Source organism: Grammomys surdaster, unplaced genomic scaffold (assembly GCF_004785775.1).
Source record: "Grammomys surdaster isolate TR1022 unplaced genomic scaffold, NIH_TR_1.0 125216, whole genome shotgun sequence".
NCBI lineage: Eukaryota > Metazoa > Chordata > Mammalia > Rodentia > Muridae > Grammomys > Grammomys surdaster.
The window spans coordinates 676,762-688,772 of record NW_021620106.1 but is presented as its reverse complement, the minus strand read 5'-3'; the positions used below and the strand labels follow the sequence as shown (position 1 = coordinate 688,772).

Here is a 12,011-nt window from a genome sequence, read left to right as displayed (position 1 = left end):
TCCCCCTCTCCCTCTCCAGACACACCAGGAGAGGTCATCGGATCCCATTACAGATGGTTATGAGCCACCATAGGGTTGCTGGGAATTGAACCCAGGACCCCTGGAACATCAGTCATACTTTTAACTGCTGAGCTATCTCTCCAGCCCCTCTGTTGCCTTTTTATATCTTCTTCTATGAAGGTTATAGGGTCAAGCAATTCTAATGGCTAAGCATTCCCAAAGAGTCAGTTGACTGGCCATTTGGTATTCTTTAAAGGGCCTGGCACTCAGTATAAATCGTACTACATTTTCCCCAAATTGTATTTGCTACTATATATTGCAATCTTGAAGCTTCCCTGAGTGTTCCTTGTAGCGACACTATTGTTGTGATTTTTGTGTCTCCATTCTTTCCAAGTCTTTTTCAGGGTTTTCAAGTGTCGTATGTGATCTTTCTGTTGATTTCTCAGGAACACATCCACAACTTAGATAAAAACCTAATAGCGATGCTTTTCTTTCCTGTAACTTGGGTACTTCTTGAATCTTTTAAACTCCTAGACTGTCTTATCTTCTAGCATCTTGTTTTCTGGATTTCCTTGATCTAAGTCTTGGAATCATTCTGCCCTCCGTTCTGTGAACCTTTGGGTTATAGTTCTGACTTGGGCATGCAGGACGTGGTATTCAGCAGTCTGTCTTAAAGTTCTGCACATAGGCCTGTTGCTCTGCATTGTAGATGGCCTCTATATTGCAGGAGACCAAAGTCCTGCTCATAGACCTGTCAGTGGTTAAGTACTGAAGCTCCCTTGGCTAGGCTTTTTTGACTATCAGGCGGGGGCAGTGGCTGGTCAGGCTATCTTTTCAGATCTCCTGCTTAACTCTGAGCTTTATTTGTTTTGAGGTATACACAGCTTTTTGTTTCCTATGGAAAGATAAACAAATCTATGTCCCCAATGCAGAACACTTGCGGATTCCATTCTGATGTTAACACATCCTTATATAGGCTGATTTAATTCCACTCAATAGTATATGATCCCTTCCTCTGGTTGCATGAAGACAGAGCACTCATATACATACATGTATACATCCATTCATCCATACACACATACATACACACACATACATACTTACATGCATGCATCTTAAATAATAAAAATCTTAAGTGAATAAAAATAAATAAGTGAATAAATAGAACATCTGAAAATCCACTGTGGGTGCTGAGGGTGTGGATGTGGCCCTAGTGGACAGTAAGCAAAGCCTTCATGCTGCTCTAGTAGTACAAGTGCCCGTGTCCACTGCCATACTGTGGACACAAACACAGGAGCCTAGCAAACTAGTGGAACCTCAGAATGGGCCTGGAACAGGGCAGTGGCTGCTTCAACGCCCTCCCAACCCCATCTTTATGGAAGTTTGCTTGAGTGCTGGCAGCTGGCACCTCCCCATAGTGCCAGTGAGATGGTTGGCTATTCCAGAGCTTGGTCCAAAGGCTGTATAAAAACTCTTGCTCCTGTGCAACATAGTAGCTCTGCACGGTGCTAGTCTCTGGAGTCTGTTTCCTGGGTTTGAGACTGCCTCTTTCACCCCCTCCTGGATCCCAGTTTCCACAATCCTGTTGCCAGATTTCATTTCTTTTATTGCCTTTAGGGTTACTTACAATAGGTAATGGAGTTTGATTATTGTTATAGGTTATTTGATCACATTGTGAACCCCAAGATTGTGACTTGGATAAACCTTGTTGTGGTGTGGCTCAGCCCTAGCACACTCCTACCTACTTTCCTTTTTTCCTTCCTCGCTCCCTCCTTCTCCTATTCTTTTTTCTTCCTTCCCCCTCTTTTCTCTCTCCCATCTTTTCTTCTTTTCTTTTTCTTTTTCTCTTTCTTTTCCTTTCTTTCTGCACATAGCTGTAGCCCAAGAGCTTGTTGTGGTGTGGCTCAGCCCTAGCAGACACCTTTAATTTGAAAGCTAAACAAAGTCAACCCTAGGTCAGGAGACAGAGCAAGCAACCAGATGACAGGGAAAGGACATAAGTAAACAGAAAGGAGGGTGTTTCTTTGAGTTGAAGGGTATTTAAGACAGGACAGCATGGAGAAGGACAAGGAAGGGCCTTTTCCTTCTGTGATGTCTGTGGAGTAGAAAGGTCAGCTGGTTGCTTTTCTAAGCTAGTAGGCTTTCACCTCAGCATCTGGCTCCTGAGTCTTCATTGGTATAATTGAATGGCTGGGATTTTTGTCTTAAAACCAGGTTGTGCAAAGAACAAGTAGGACATTTTCTTGACTAGTTTCCAGGTGATTGATATATATATTTAAAACCTTTACTGTTAACTTTGGTTTTTTTTTTTTATGAAATATTGAGGCTTCTGATACATTTCCTATTAAATTAATAATTGGCCAATTTCTTCATTTCCATGTACTGATGGACCTAGCAAGCCTGTATGAGACCGAATATGGGTGATATATAATGGATAGTTTCTATTTCTGATTGTTCATTGCAGTTACATAAATAGCAAGGGTAATTCTGAATTATCTGGAATAAATTCAAGAGTATCTGTATGCAAAACAACTCTTTCTGCATAATGAGAGTCAGTAATTAAGAATTCCTGGAAAATCTGATAATACCATAAGAATTGCATACAACTCTGTTGAACTGAAGCATATGGACTTTGAATTACTTTGCTTATTTTTTCTGACTTATATAACCAGCCATTCCCAACTTATTTGCATCAGTATAAACTGTAAGTGCTTCCGGAACTGGTATTCCTTTTACAATAAGTGGGAGAACCCAATTAGTTCTCTTTGTTTTTAGGATATTTGCTGTTGGCTACAAGCTGTTTGCCAGTCTTCATTATTTATTACCCATAATGAAGTAATCTCAGTGTTAGTATACGGGACGATGAGTTCTTCTTGGTCTATTTCAGACAATTGACATAGTCTTATTCTTCCTTTTATTAATTAAATCAGAAACCTTTTCTATATAAGTCTTTAATTTTTTACTTTGTGTGCTAAGAAGATCCATTCTAAAATACTATCTTCTCTTTGCATAATGAGCCCAGTAGGAGAATGAATTGAAGGCAGAATAACCAAATGCAGTCCATTTTGCGATCTATATGATGATCCACATATGCATCCTGCAGTCTCTTTTCTACTAAAGTTAACTCTTTCTCTGCTTTCTTTGCTAGCACTCATGTACTAAGTCTGAATCTCCTTGTAACATTTGAAACAAATTACTTAACTCTTTAGTAGTTCATCTGGTCATGGGCTGTAGCCAATTAATAACTCCCATTAATTTTTGAAAATCATTAAGAGTTTGAAACTGATATGTATCTTCTTCTTTTTGGTTTTCGAGACAGGGTTTCTCTGTGTAGTTCTGGCTGTCCTGGAACTCACTCTGTAGACCAGGCCGGCCTCGAACTCAGAAATCCGCCTGCCTCTGCCTCCCAAGTGCTGGGATTACAGGCGTGTGCCACCACCGCCCGGCAGGTATGTATCTTCTGTGGTTGATTTTTTTTTTTTTTTTTTTGCATTTACTATATAACCCAGATAGGGGATAGAATCTCCACTCTGCTTTTCTCAGAAGCAACCTGCAAACCCCAACAAGGCAAAATTGTTTTTGTTTCAGTAAACATTATCTCTAAAGTATCTGCATCAGGATCAGCCAACAAATTATCATCCTATGTAATGACAAATAATAGATTGATAAAATTGCCTATGAATTATTTCTAGCAGTTGTTCCATACAATAGAATTGTACTATTTAACATTTCTTGTGGAATAACTTTCCACTGATACCTTTTTTTTTTTTTTAACAGGTTGAACATTATTATACATGGGCACTGTAGAGCCAATTTTTTCCTTATCTTGCTTTTGCAAGGGAGTAGTTTAAAAAAAAAAAAGCAGTCTTTTACATTCCTTTTGTAAAGGAATTCTAGGCTATAACGGACCCATTGGTTAGATTACTCTAGTCAGGGCTCTCAAATCTGTTAACATTCTCTATTTCCCTGATTTCTTTTTTATAACAAACACAGGGAAATTCCATGGGCTGGTCCTCTTGTCTGTCTGCTGAGCCTCCAGGTGTATTAATTCAGCTTTTCTGGTGAAAGGCCGCTGCTCTGCTCACACAGGCTTCTTAGCCAGCCATTCTAAGGGTAGGGCTGTTTGGTATAACTTCAGCAGTCCCCCTGCCCCCTTATAAATTTTGGAAACTCAATCCCTGTTGTGTCCTGTTTTAGACAATCTGCATAGTCTGTAATTTTGTAGCTGGCTAGAATGTATACTAGAACATTTTTTAAGAATCCTGTGGAATTCCTATTGACAGTATCTTGCCAATAAGAGTTGACTATGCCCATGTCCCCGCTGTAACCTCCAGAGGAGGTGAACAATATGGAGCAAACCTCAGATCCAGGTTTTATTTGTTGAAGTCACAATTTGACAACAGAGTTTCTGGCAGACTCCTTTAATCAGGAAACATGATTGGTTATGACATAGGACATCACATTATTGTTCTGAGAAGTACTCTTAGAAACTGATAGTGTTGTCAGTTAGAGAATCATTAATGGAAATAGTTTTCCAAATAACATTTCATATGATTAAGAACAACGTCTGAGGACTGAAATACAAATCCTTTAGATCATGCAGGTAGCCAAAATTAATTCTTGTTATTGTCAAAGCCAGTTGAAGATCTGGTCCTTAGGGGTTACGTGGGCTTGGGAGGAACTTCCGACTCGTATTATCTCTGTTTCCAGTTATTCCAGCTGTACGAAAGGACTTGGAAGTGTGGAGGAATTTTCCTCTTTGTTGACCCTCTTCTTTGCAGACTGGACCCTGAGAGTCCACTAAGTGGCATTTCCATGGCCTTCCTGAACAACAGAAAAGGTGACTTTCCATGATTACAGGACATTTAGAGATACCCAACAGTTCCCTGAGACTTAATCTGTAATGTGTAGGTTTTTTAAAAACTTGGATTAGACACATGAAGCCCACTACAGCTAGAATCTGTGGGTCCATCTTGTAGCATTTGGCAAGATCTGGAAATCCCATAGGTAAGAGAGTATGTAGACATGGAAATTTTAGGGAACTTTTTCTCGCATTTACAGAATTTACTTTGATTGAAAGTAAATTCTGTAAATGAGAGGGGAAGGGGGAGTAGCGACTGGACTGTAAAGGAAGATTAAAGAATAATTAAAAAAAATTAAGAGACAGGAAGTATCTGAAGGGCAACAGGTAGCAGTGTAGGAAACCCTCAAGCTCTGAGATTAGATGCAGGTTGTCAGACTTGCATAGCAAGAAAGAACTTTTAACCTCTGAGCAATACATACTCTAATATGTATGAGTCTTACATATTTTAATTTTGAAAACTTAAGTGACCAAGAATATAGTAACAAAAGGGTTATTATGATATGGTCTCAGTAATTTGAATTATATGCTAAGGAAGCTTTTCAGAAATTATTCTCATTTTCTAGAAGTTTACAGCTTCATTTTTAATTCTTTTAATCAATATAAATAATTGGAAACCATCTAAATTTCAAAAGAATTTGTTAGTCATTAGTAATTCACTGTGTTTAGGCCACGCTTTTGTGTGATTGTGTGCTTTCCTACCTGCACATAAGTTTCCCATAATAACAACTCCAAAACTTATTACATATGAATAAATGACTAGGTCAAAAGCCTTGGATTGATCCCTAACTAGCTTATAACTTAATCATCCTGTTATTCTCTTCTAAATTCTGCCACCTAGTTGATTAGCTTGTCCTCAGATCATGTGACCATCTTCTTCTAGAGTTTCAGGGCTAACCTCCTCACCTCACTCTATTCCTAGAAAATTCCTCTCTCCATACTAAAACTTCCACCTCCCTAATTCTTGCCTAAGCTAATAGGCCAACAGCATTTTATTGGCAGATGATGCTACTGTACAATATAAGAGATTCTCTGTATACTTTTGTTTCCTAGTTGCATGATTGATTTTTTTGTCTCTCTGAGGAAAGTATGTCTTTTATAGAACTCTTATTTGGTCTGGGAGTGAAGCTCAGATTGCTCACCTAGCTGTGTCAACATGGTTTGCCTAGGTGGTACTGGTACTCTTAGATTGTTGTCTTTTCCTTGAAATTTATTAAAAATCTTGTTTGAGAGATGCTGTGATGGATGACTGTTTCTATGTCTGCCTTGGCAGATACGTGACAGCTTTACCGCAGATAATCTCCTGGGCCTGACTCTTGGATATCAGTGTCACTGGTGATATAGATTCCTTTTCCAACATGGTGCCTAGCGTGTATTTTGATTTGAGAGCTGATAAGAAGCTGACTGTACTGTAGAAGTACTAATCATCTATGGCACATTTAGCCTGTGGTTTCATTTATTTTCATTGGCTGCATATTGTCATGATTTCTAGATCATTGGAGGCTATTGTTTTTTAAGATTTATTTTTAATTATGTGTATGTGGGGTTTTTTGTTTGTTTGCATTTGTATAGATGAGTGTAGGTATCTAGAGGGGTGAGAAGGAAATTGGATTTCTTGGAAATGGAGTTACAGGCAGTTGTCTGCTCACTGTGTGGTGCTGGCAACTAAACTCTGGTCTACTGGAAGAGGAGTAAAGTATACTCTCTTAAGTGTTGACCCATTTCTTCAGCCCCAAGGCTCTTTCTTTGTTAATTTCTAGATTGCTGATAACTTTATTCTTTTGAGGTAGTGTCTTCTTAGATGGGGCTGACCTTGAATTCTCAGCCCTCTTTCTGAGACCACTCAAGTGTAGGGATGACAATAGATATACATCACCACATCCAACTCTGTAGGCACTCCTCCCCCCAAGACAGCTTTTCTCTGTGGTTATTCTGGAAATGGCTCTGTAGATCAGGCTGGCCTGTATTCACAGAGTTCTGTCTGCCTCTGCCTCTGGAGTTCTGGGATTAAAGGCATGTGTCATCACTGTCCAGGCCCTTTTTAAAAAGATTTATTTAATTTTACTTTCATGTGTATGAGTGTTGCTTGCATATGTCTGGGTACCATGTGCTTTCCTGGCACCTGTCCAGATTAGTAGAGGGCATTAGATCAATGAAGCATCTCTCCAACCCTCTGCTGTTTTTTAAATACAGGGTTGAAGTTTTGTCTTTTGCTATGCTAAGTACTGTTTGCAACCAGAGACTGCATGTAGGTCCAGGTTTATGTGACCTTTCTCCCCAACTCCCAGGTTATCCCTGATTGGTGGATAAAGATGTCACCAGCCAATAGCTGGGCAGAAGAGACATAGGGCAGGGTTTAGGGTTTCTGGGCTTGGGGTTGGAGGAGAACCTTGAAAAGGGAGAAGAAGGTAGAGGAGAAAGACAACACTGGTTAGGAATCAAGAAAGCATGGCCTTGAGGGTTGGCCAATTGGAGTTAAGAGCAGCCCTGATGAAACATAGTAATAACTCGAGGTTATTAATAGGAGATTGATTCTAATAGCATAGAGGCTAGATATCTGTACAGTGTTAGTGCTAATAAAGGCTTTTATAAGTGTAAATAAAGGTCGTGTGTATGTTTTATCCAGGAACTTGTAAGAGGACTGGGGACCCCCTGAGGTTTTTCTACCCTTTAGCCACAGTAGCCACATTCATGGCCAAAAAAGAACCAAGTTTTGTAAATCTTCCATTTTAAAAATAATTTACATTTTAAAACAGGACAGATTTTTTAAAAATATGTACTCTTTTCTCAAGTTAGGGATGATGAATCGTAAGTGCTGATTGTCTGAGAAAAGGGCTTTATGCCAAGTGTGGGGTGGAACATAGCTGGCATCACTCTGGGACAGGACATTACATTCTGTGAGGGATGCACAGGGCACATGTTCAGTGTGCATCATTAATGGAACTTGTCTTCTCACCCTTTCATCTCTTTTTTCTAATTTTTACTCTGATACACCTTGCTTCTCTTGCTCCTCTGAGGTAATAGAGCAGTCTTTTCAATTAAAATCCTTATCAAAGATTTCTGCTCCAGACATGGGAGAGCTTGACTGTTTTTGTTACCTTCCAAAGGAAAAGCTTGTTTTTGTATTTTAGTGTAGCTTCTTGATGTTCTTTCTCTTTGAAAAGTATCTGTGAAAAAATACCTCTGAAATTTTTTTTAAAGATTTATTTATTTATTATATATGAATACACTGTAGCTGTCTTCAGACACACCAGAAGAGGGCATCAGATCTCATTACAGATGGTTGTGAGCCACCTTGTGGTTGCTGGGATTTGAACTCAGGACCTCTGGAAGTGCAGTCGGTGCTCTTAACCACTGAGTCATCTCTCCAGCCCCCAACCTCTGAAGATTTTCCCTTTCTTAATCTTAGTGTATAACCAGGGAGACAGATGAGGGTGTCCAAAGCTGATTGTGAAGGAGGAGTCCATTCTCTGTGGCTTCCAAGACTGTGAAAGACCCTGCTCAGAAAGAAAATCAATTGTTACCAAGCTTACATGATGTCAGAAGACACAGTCTTAAAGATCTATGGCAAAGAACAGAATGGAAAGCCTCGGGTTGGAATAGAATTCTTAAACTACTAAGGGCAAAGGACTAAAAGTGCAAAGCTCTGAGTTTGATGCACACATGCATGCACACACACATCCTGAATTTAAAAAAACAACAAAAAAAAACCCCACTACTAACAGAATAGAAAGTCTAGACAAAGACCAACACAAAACATTGTCAATTGATTTTCCACAAAGTTGCACATTTGCATCAGGAATTCAGTAGAATAAAGATAGTCTGAAAAGAATGCTGAACAGTTAGGTGACCATTTACAAAAACCACAGAACCTTGTCCTAATTTTTATTTGATTTATTTTCAGAGGCGGGGTCGCATGTAGCCTGGGTTGGCCTCAAACTTTATAGTTGAAGAAGATTATGAACTTAATAAGTCTCCTCCCTCACATTCTAAGTACACTACCATGCCCTGTTTTATGCATGCTTCATATATATTACACAAGTAAGCTTGTAGCTGAACTGGGGTGTATGACCCTGTTTTGAGACCCTGTCTTAAAACACAATAGAGCAGAGGACTCCTGGTCGTCTCTATAGTTAAGGAGCAATAATGGTGTTCTAAAGCTTCTATTGGAGGAGTGCCCTAAGTCCCTGGATCATTTCAAGTGAAAGAAACTTGCTGAGGTACTTTGTGAATTTTTTTAAAAAAATAGAATCTGTTAGTAATCTTTGACAATTTATAGAGCAAAACTACTTAGCACTGGGGTAGTGGTGGCACACACCTTTGATCCTGAGGCAGGGAGATTTGAGGTCAGAGAGTGAGTTTCAGGATAGCCAAGTCTACACAGAGAAACTCTGTCTCAATCCCAACCCCCAAACAAACAAACAAACAAACAAGCAGAGGTGGCTCTGTGGCCAAGAGCTGTTGTTGCTCTAGATTAGTCCTGGGTTTGGTTTCCAATATTAACATCTGGTGGCCTTATACACATCCATCGGCTTCTGGAGATCTATCTCCCTTCTTGAGCAACAAACACACGCACACACACACACCTCATGTGCATAAAATAAATACATCTTAAAAAGAGAAAAAGAAAGGCCTTTCTTGTGATAGTACTGGAGGTGTGAGTGGGACTGGAATTAAGGCGTTTGCTTTTATTGAAGACTGGCAAAGATGTGCTTGGGACTCCTAATACTACAAAGAGTAACACAGTTTCCGTAGTCAATTTGTTTTCTTTGTATTACAATTAGTAACTGTTCTTTGTAATTTTTGCAGGCATCCCATCTTCTAAACCAACACTTCTGGCCAATGGTGATCATGGAATAGAGGGGAATAACACTACAGGTAAGAGGTCACTAGAGTTCCTCAAATGTGAAAGTTGCCGTAGTGGACATCTTGACAAGCACCTTTTGAGTATTATGAATGAAAGTGTATGTTGTTTCTGAGAACATTGTTACTCTCATTGGTTATGTTTAAACTTATGACGTATCTCAACAATAGAAAGAGAGAAACCAGTTTGTTTTCATAGTCCTTGAATGTTTATTGGAAGTGAACCACATAAGAATTGGATGAATCGGGCTGGAGAGATGGCTCAGTGGTTAAGAGCACTGACTGCTCTTCCAGAGGTCCTGAGTTCAAATCCCAGCAACCACATGGTGGCTCACAACCATCCGATTTGATGCCCTCTTCTGGTGTGTCTGAAGACAGCTACAGTGTACTCATAAGTAAAATAAATAAATCTTTTAAAAAAAAAAAAAAAAAAAAAAAGAATTGGATGAATCTTAAAAGAACTCTAACAGAAGTAAAAAGCTATCACCTCGCAGTGAGAGAGGCCTTTGTCTGCACCCTGCACCCTGATGGGCAGTCTCTAACCTGAGTTAGTTTCTTCAAAAGTTAGTACTAAGAACCTACAACCAAAAAAAAAAAAAAAGAAGAAGAAGAAAAGAAAAAAACCCACATCCATAACTTAAAATGGTTTGCTTTGTGTTTTGTCTTTTTTTTTTTCCTCTCTCCCTTTATCTTTCCCCTTAACTGTTGCTTTTGGACTTTGTTTCTGACTTCTAGTCCAGACTAAGGCTCTGATAGTTTTTCAGCACTGAGTTCCTTTAGGGTTTTACCTCATAAGTAGCATGAATCCCTACCCATCCCCACTGGTGTGTTCGTAGTGAGCAAAATTGCCAGAGCCACAGCGGGAGCTAGTGCACATGGGATGTGCTGTGTTATATACGACTTTTCTCAGGGGCCTGTGGGAGAGCAATGCATTGTGCTCTTATAAAGAACTGCACTTATTTGCAGTTGTGATCAGCCTTACGCTGCTGATCCAAATGAGTTGGGCTTTTAGCGCTCAAGAGCGCATGTTTCTTTGTATCAGAAAACTCTCTTCACTCTGGGGTGCAGCATTTTGATTCATGTCAGTATATTGGAGGCAAGCACAAAATGGACTTGTTTGTTTCAATTATTGTATGCTTAAACCATGAAAAGCCTTCCCTTTAACCACTATAGAGTTGTTCATTTCTAAATCTTTCCAAAAGCCCCCCCCTTTTTAAAAAGCAATAGCAAGTTTCTTAAAATGTACCCCTTTTATTTCTTTTAAATGTAATTGTTATATGTATGTGCTTGCATGAGTATACATGTGTGAGGGAGCCTGAGAAGGCCAGAAGAATGTATCGGATCCCTTGGAGGTGGTTGTGAGTCACCACGTGGGTGCTGGGAACAGAACTCAGGTTCTTCAAGAGCCAAAAGTACTCTTAACTGCTGAGGCATTTCTCCAGCTCTGACTCTTTATTTTCTAACCTTAGGAAATGTTGGAAGATGAATTTAGTTAGTGGCCTGGACTTATCCCAGATACTTGGGAGGCAGAGGCACAAGTGTCGAGACACAAGCTTTGAGGCCTTCTCTATAGAGTAAGTTTCAGATAGGCGAGCCTGGGTAATTTATTAAGACCTAATTTCGAAATAAAAGACCCAGGGATGTAGTTTAGTGATAGTTACTTGCCTAACATGTATGAGGTCCTAGGCTCAACTTTCTAAAAAATAAATAAATAAATAAAATGTACATGTCTGTATACCACAAAGTAATTGGAATCTAGGTTCTATTTTTTTTTTGTAAATATAAATTCTACTCCATAAAATTAACTTTCTTAGTAGCAACTCATAAATACTGTATTTGGAAAACTTAAACAAGTACAAGGGTAATGTTATTGTGAATTGACTTTTTACTTTGACGTTTGTTGTTTCACGTATGTATTATTTCTGCTTCTGCTGTGGAAGGATTTGACTTGCAAATATCCCTTTGGCTAAAGAAAAAGTAGTTTCAACATGAGTGCATTTAGCCAGGTGTGGTGTCTCTCAATCCCAATACTTGACAGACAGTTTGTGGCAGGCTAGTTTGTACAATTACACCTAGTCCCTTTCTCAGAAAACCAAACCAGGACTGAAGAGACAGCTCAGTGGTTAAGAGCTGTATTGCCCTTGCCAGGCCCTGGGTTTAATTTCCAGCACGGCATTGTTGGATGGGTAATCTGTCACCTCAGCTCCAGGGAATCTGCCTCTGGCCTTAAGGTGTGTGTCTCTCTCTCTCTCTCTCTCTCTCTCTCTCTCTCTCTCTCTCTCTCTCC

General features: G+C 39.5%; 1 protein-coding gene across 4 annotated transcripts in view; it reads left to right on the top strand.

The window, feature by feature from the left end:
* Map4 (microtubule associated protein 4) overlaps nt 1–12,011 on the top strand; it is a 146,575-nt gene that overhangs the window by 52,452 nt on the left and 82,112 nt on the right. For all 4 annotated transcript variants that reach the window (XM_028785366.1, XM_028785365.1, XM_028785364.1 and 1 more), the window contains exon 3: nt 9,671–9,739. In XM_028785366.1, the coding sequence (XP_028641199.1) occupies nt 9,671–9,739 (69 nt within the window). The remainder of the gene's footprint in view (nt 1–9,670; nt 9,740–12,011) is intronic.